The sequence below is a fragment of the Hippocampus comes genome, unplaced genomic scaffold (assembly GCF_001891065.2).
Source record: "Hippocampus comes isolate QL1 unplaced genomic scaffold, H_comes_QL1_v1.1 scaffold92, whole genome shotgun sequence".
Lineage (NCBI taxonomy): Eukaryota > Metazoa > Chordata > Actinopteri > Syngnathiformes > Syngnathidae > Hippocampus > Hippocampus comes.
In genome coordinates, this window is record NW_017805379.1 from 2,556,535 (window position 1) to 2,563,905 (window position 7,371).

Consider the following 7,371-nt stretch of genomic DNA (forward strand, 5'->3'; position numbering starts at 1 on the left):
TGTGGGGGAAATTGCTAAATATGAAAAAAAAAAAAAAAAAAAAAAAAAAAAACGTATGAAGCCGCACTCACGAGAAACTGAAAACTCCCCCACGTTGAATGCATCTTTCAGATCGAGCCACGCCACAGCAGGGTAACCACAATGGACACGACACATCAGCAGCATCAATTCAAGAATTGGACCTGGGACTGGAATCTGGGGGAAACCTGTTGCGCTAAACACATCAGAAATCATGTTAACGTGAAACTTTGTAAAAAAACGTCACGTTAAATGCATGAAAGGGATCGAGCTACATGAATGGGAAGTCGCAAAAAAAAGTATCACGCTGAAGCCGAACTCATGGAAAACTACGACAAACCCACCGAATGCATCTTGCCGCGCTAACCAGATCAAGCTAACAGGAGACTGAGAAAACCTGCCGCAGAACACATGGGTTGGATTGACTGAAGCTAATGCGTAGGCTAATGGGAAGCTGAAAAATCCTACCGCGTTGAATGCGTCAAGCTGCGCTCAAAGAAAACCGAGGCAAACACATCATGTTAGTCAGATCAAGCTATGCTAACAGGCAACTGCAAAAACACCTGCCGCGTTGAGCGCGCTGGATGAATAAAGTCAAAAGTTGGACTGAGGCATGAAAATTGGTGCATCGGAAAACTCGCCACGTCGACCACAGTGGTCGAAACTGCGAAATATAAAATGGCACGTTGAACGCATCGGTCCAAGTGAATTATGCTAAGGACCGCATCTCACTGAGCGGCGCGGGTTAGCGAGTGTTTGCGCACGGAACTGAATGTTGATTTTTCGCGTTCAAGCTCGCCAATGCTTGCAAAGACGTTCGTCAGATGCGCGGCAATCGGTATCAAACAGTTTTCTCGAGAAACTGTTTGTTACCGTTAAAATCGTTGCTGAACGTCGTAGCGACCATTTGCGACCTTGAATGAACCTTTCCGAAAAAAACAACATTCGCTATGTGCGCACAACTCCCAAACCTGGGCCGCTCAGTAGCATCCGGGCTTAAAGGGACACTTCAAAACATGACTCTTAAAAGCATTCTTCTGTTTAAGCCAAACTAAATGATAAAATGGGGGATGGGGGGCGGGGGGCTGTAATGATTTCTTTCCAAAGTGGAAGTAAAGCAACATAAACAAGGAAGCAAAGCGTCACAGCCAAACGACGCCAGTGACACAACAACAGGCCAAGCTAGCATGAACACGTTTAAAGCCCAGTCGGTAGCGTGTGATGGAAAAGTGGCTTTAGTTCCCCCAACCACTCAAAATCTGCCCCCCATCCCGTTTCGCCTCCCTTCCCTCCTCGGTTATTTTCACGCGACGGTCCGCATGCGGCGAGTCACCTTGGATTCGCATCCTCGGCGAATCGCGCTGGGCCGAGTGCCTCCGCGGAGCGCCAACAAAGAGATGAAAAAAAAAATACATAGAGAGAAAGGATGTCCTAATTAGGGGGGAAACTCGGAGGGTTTGAACCAGATAATCTTACATAACCTCGTTAAGGGAGGACACGGCATTTGATACGGAGAGGATGAAGACGAGGAGGTGGAGGCGGATGTGCCCTACGGGGTTAAAGCTAAAGCAATTCCCAGAATCCATGAGGGGATGGCGTTTCTTTGGCGAGCGCGAGACGTGAGGGAATACGAGGTGATGCCGATGCTCCTGCACGTCTCTTCCCTTTTACGCCACGGCACTGAAACCAATGGCTCAGTGTTGCATGCATGGCGGGATTTAAGAGGGACGGCCCGATGGACTTGAGGGCATCACACTTAGGAGGTTTTGGTTCCAAATTTTTTGGGGGGATCTTCCAATGGTTTTCTCCGGTACTCCAGCTTCCTCTGACATTCCTTAAACATATATGTGAGCTTCATGTTAGACGCTAAATCGTCCATCGGTGTGACTAGTCGTTTGTATGTGCTCTGCGATTCACCTGGCGACCAGTCCAGGGTGTACACTGCCTCTCGGCCAAAGTCAGCTGGCACTGGCTCCAGCTCAACTGTCACGCAAATGAGGAGGGGGGATTGTCCTTTCAAGTCTTCACTTTAGCAGGTTCTGTGGGGTTTAAGTCGGACAGACACCTTCCACTTCGTACTCCAGATGAATTCTCTTGTTGTGGTGGCAGTGCGCTTGGTGTCATTCGGAGTGGGGGGGGGGGGTGTTCCTCTTTACGACCGAGTTCCCATGGCCTTGATGTAACCCGGCGAACACGTCAGCCGGATCAAAACACACTTACAGAGAAACACTTTGAAGACTAAACAACAGTAGCAAGCTAATCGGGAGCGTTTTGTGCTAGCTACTTTAGCATCATTTGAACAAGGGGGCTGTGTGGTTTGGAGGGACTCAAATTGAAATGACCCCACGACATGAAATAATGTCGACATTTGGATGAGTGTCTGACCGCAAAGAAAGGGGCCATCTCACCCCAACCCTCCCAAACTATGCCATCAAAAAGTCTCCCGTAACTTCAAAAATAATCCCACTGGCCAGACAGTCAAAGGAACCACCGACACTTTGACAGATAACATCTGCACTACTATTTCACACCAATATGGTACATTAAAAAAAAAAACTTTTATGATTGGAATTTGAGATTTTGTTGAAAGTGGTCGTGGCAAAAGATTGGATTTAGATTTCATCCATGGGGGAATTTAGCTTCCTGCCAGGATAAAAGGGCAGACGCGCCGTGCGGTCGGGTGAGTCATAAGAAAATGGAATTTTTAGGGGGGGATTTGTTTTATAAAGCACCATTGCTCTCTATGCAATTCAATTTTTGTGACGGACGTGTGCCTTTAAGAGGCGCGGCCTTAGTGAGTGACATCAGGAGAGTGAGTGGCCGGTTAGTCTGAGTGTGAGCATCCCGGCGTGATTTGTCGCTACAGCAGCTCTTTACGAGTGTTGTCATTTTGTATTTGTGTGGTTGACTATTAAAGTCACTCCACGAATAAATCACAAAACGCTCCCTCGAAATTCCAATTTGAGCTCGCAACACAAAGCAAAAAGTCCACCGAGCAATGACTCGTTATTACAAAATCTTGTCGATTGGAGCCCTCATCATTTTGTGACCATTGATCTGTGTGTGTGTGTGTGTGTGTGTGGAGGGGGGGGGGTCAATATTTCTGGCAAGGAGATAGAGTGTTCATGCTCATTAATCTTCATTGAATCCCCACTTTCTGTTTGCTTCATTTGCAGATGAGCCGTCGCACGTTTATATCAACATCACTACCGACACCTAAGAAATATTCTCCCCAAGAAACGATCGCGACGTCGGATTAATGGAGTCACTCGAAACTGCCACGGGCTCTCCGGAAGGTCACGACAGAGATGTCGCACCCAAAAAATGCACACCCGAGGCAGCCAAGATAAGTAGGAGTCCATCGGTGGAAATGGAGGGCAAAGGGTGGCGCCAGCACCTGCAAGAGGGCCCGGCCAGAGACGCATGCGCTTCCAAAAAAGCGCCCGCCTCAGGGAAGTCACTGACTTTTGAGGATTCCATCTCCCAAATCGAAGACACGGAAACGTCTTCGTTTTCACTCCAGGCCGCCAAAGCGGCCGGCAGACCGAAGAGGTCCCCTAGCTCACCGGAACGACAGAGTTGCTATTCGGGGATGGAGCCGCAGCCGGATACCGGCGGTAAGGCTGAACCGAAAGCGCAGAAGCCCGGAAAGTACGTTTGCGATTACTGCGGAAGGGCGTGCGCCAAACCCAGCGTGCTGAAGAAACACATCCGCTCGCACACCGGGGAGCGGCCCTACCCGTGCGTCCCCTGCGGGTTCTCCTTCAAAACCAAGAGCAATTTGTACAAACACCGAAAGTCCCACGCCCACTCGGTCAAGGCCGGAACGTCGCCGTCCTCTCAGAACGTCAATGCGGACCAGGGGTCTTTCGAAGGCGAAGGCGAGTTGTTCTCCGACGCCGAGCAGAGCACGGACACCGACGAGGACGCGTTCAACGACCCGCTGCTGCTGCTGGACTCCCCGGCGGAGGCTTCGGATCACACGGCCGTCAAAGTGCTCAACCTCATTTCTCACAAAAAGGCATCCGCGACGTCGACTCAGGACGGCCCGGAAACGACCGCCTCATCCGTCGCCGCCGTCGAGGCTCACCGTGCGATTCAAACGTGCACGATTAAACAAAGGCTCGCGCTTCGGCTGTCGGAAAAAAGGAGCAGCGACTCGGAACACAATCTGTCCCTTCCGAGTCAGTCGAGCAAAGGCAGCACCGATTCGGGCTACTTTTCCCGATCGGAAAGCGCCGAGCATCAGACCAGTCCCCCGAATGCCAACGCCAAGTCCTACCAGGAAATTATGTTTGGCAAATGTTACAGGCCCAGCCCCAAGCAGACCACGGCGTACGTTTCCGGCGAAGCGGGAAGATGTTCCGAGAAAGGAGTTTCTCGTGTTTTCACCCAGGAAAAAGACACGGTGGAGTCCATTAAAATAAATACAAAGTCCTTCACGAGGGAAGAGGCGAAAGAAGCGCAGTTCGACAGCGGCTCCGACACGGGGACCCTCCTCAGGAGCAACTCCATGCCCACGTCGTCGGCCGTCGGCCTGACCGTGCCGCAGGCGCTCCGGGGCAGTCACTCGTTTGACGAGAGAACGAGCAACGCCGGCATGAGGAGACTCCGCCGGCAAGCCGCTTTCGAGCTGCCGTCCAACGAGGGCCACGCGGAAAGCGACGGCCACGGGAAGGCGAGCGACGCGCCGCTCGCCGGGCCGGAAACGGACAATTATCCAGCGAGCGGGAACCCGCAGAGGCACGCCGTGGAATTAGCCACGCGCAAGCGCCGGAAAGAGAAACGGGAAGAGGAGGATCCGCCGCCTCGGTATGAGGCGCATCACGAACAGTGCGAAGAAATGTTCGACTCCGGGAAGGATTACGAGACGACGGTCGTCGGCCACGGGGCGGTCGGCGTCGCCAAAGGACGTTTGAGTACGCAGCCGGACGGCGTCGACATGGACGTCTCGGTCAGCCCTGAAACGTGCGCTCGGAAAACATTAGGGAATGTCATTTCGGTGATCCAGCACACCAAGTTCATCAACAGGCCTCACGCCGACCCGTCCGATTCCTACAAGAGTCTCAGGCAGAGGCGGGAGGCCTTTTCCTCGTTTCAGCCCATGGAGGAGTCGTTTGAGATGGACAGAGGCGACGGCGTCTTGAGGCAGTCCTTTCAGTTGGCTGCCAAACTGGTGCGGCAGCCCAACATCCAAGTGCCGGAGATCAGGGTCACCGTGGAGCCCGACAGTCCCGAAAAAGCCGCGGACGCGCCGGCGAAGGAGCCCGAGAAGCACGCGGAAGAGTTTCAGTGGCCGCAGAGGAGTGAAACTTTAGCCCAGTTCCCTCCCGAAAAACTGCCCCCGAAGAAGAAAAGGTTGCGGCTGGCCGACATCGAGCACTCCTCGGGGGAGTCCAGTTTCGAGTCGGCCTGCGCCGGTCTCTCGCGAAGCCCCAGTCAGGACAGCAACTTATCTTACGGCTCCGCCTTCTCCTTCGACAGGGAGGAGAGCCTGAAGCCCGTTTCCCCGGCCAGACAAGATGAATTCGGCAAGCCTCTGGAGCGCTTAGCCGTGCCGGGAAGCGGCCGCTCGCTCTCCGTTCTCCATCATCGCCAGCAACACGAAATGAGACGCTCCTCCTCGGAGCAGGCGCCTTGCAATTTGCGCAAGGAGCTCCCGGAGGTGCGCAGCGTATCGTTCGACTACGGGAGCCTGGATCCGACATCCAAAGTGAGACCTCCGGGGGACCTGGCGAAGGAGAGGCGGCGGGGCAACCTGGTGCGCCAGGAGTCGCTGAGCATGGACGCGGAGGCCTCGCACGCGCACGCGTTTCCGTCGCCACTGCCCGTCTTCTCGACCGGGAACGCGCTCCCCCGTCCTCCGCATCCCGGTTTGTTAATCCCCGTCCGGATCCAAACTCACGTGCCGAGCTACGGCAGCCTCACGTACACGTCCGTGTCGCGGATCGTCGACAATTACTACGACGGAGTTAGCCCGGCGTTAACGCCTTCTCAGAATCGAGCCGCCGCTCACGCGGTCTCTATCCAAGTCCTGGACCTGTCCTCGGCCAAGCTCAAAACTGGCATCCCCCTGTCCCTGACCTCCCGGACCATCTCCACCACCAACGCGTCCAGCGGCGGCGCCAACAAACGCATGCTCTCGCCCGCCAGCAGCCTCGACCTTTTTATGGAAGTCAAGCAGCAGAAGCGCGTGAAGGAGGAGAGGATGTTTGGGCAAATTGTGGAGGAGCTGAGCGCGGTGGAGCTGGGCAAGTGCCACCTGGAGGATGACTCACACGGGAGAAAGTTGATCGCGGCTCGGAAAGTGACCGACGACCGCAGCGCCGAGTCCGCTATGGAGAGCGGCTTGCCCGCGTATCCCAAAGAAACGTGCGCGGAGAGACGTGCGCAGATGGACACGGGGGCGCAGCCGCCCTTCGGCCGGGACGTCGCGGTCTCGGAAGCCGAGCGCCGCGGGACGCCGTCTCCCTTTCCGAGTCTTCGCACGGCGACGGGTGTGAGCTGGTGTTATCTCAGCTACACCAAGCCGAGCTGCTCGCACGACGACGAAGGCGCCGCGCCCTATTCCGTCTACGCCACCTGGCGCGTCAGCTCCCGCAATCCCAATCCGCCGGAACTGAGCACCAGCGCCGCGCTGGCCCTGCTGCACTCGCGACAGAAGGGAGGCAAGTTGATCTACTCGATGGCTGCCATGTGTCAGCCCGACAACGGGAAACTGGTTTCATCCCTTGTGCTGTGGCGACAGACGGCGGAACAGGTGAGGAGGTTCAACGAAAGCCCCCGCTTGCGTTGTACGCCGGGGCTTTGCCCGTGTGAGTGGCACGAGTCGCATTATTACCGTCGGTGCAGTTGCGCAATCCAAACGATAGCCTCAGCAATATATAGAAATAAGCTATTACTATTTAATCAACAAATATTTTATTTTTTTTCATCTAACTTAATAACACGATAAGCTGGCGACTGCAGTAACCGCTGTTCCTTTAAGGGTTAGAAATATGCAAACAAATCTGCTGCTCGGGGTCCTTGGTTGACAATAAATTTTAATTTAGATTGTTATGTAGTTTTAATATTTGAACATCAATTTTTTTTATATTTTTAAATTTTAAAATTTTTTAATTTTTAAAAAATGATTGAATTTGGAATTTGAACACAATTCCTCGGAATGTAATATATTACATTTTTTTCTCAACGTGTATTTTTGTGTCATTAGAAAAAAAAAAACAACACAATTTTTGTATTTTCCTCAATATTTTTCCTCCAATGTTGTATTTTTTTCCCCCCAATATTTCTACTTTTCATCTAATATTTTTTGTTCAACATTTAACAATGTTTTTCATGTTTTTTTTTTTT

At 52.8% G+C, this 7,371-nt stretch overlaps 1 protein-coding gene across 2 annotated transcripts in view; it reads left to right on the top strand.

Annotated features, from left to right (window-relative positions):
- The window catches only part of hivep2b (HIVEP zinc finger 2b), a 17,505-nt gene that overhangs the window by 3,446 nt on the left and 6,688 nt on the right, over positions 1-7,371 (top strand). For both annotated transcript variants that reach the window (XM_019872622.1, XM_019872623.1), the window contains exon 2: positions 3,195-6,778. In XM_019872622.1, the coding sequence (XP_019728181.1) occupies positions 3,278-6,778 (3,501 nt within the window). In that variant the 5' untranslated portion in view covers positions 3,195-3,277. The remainder of the gene's footprint in view (positions 1-3,194; positions 6,779-7,371) is intronic.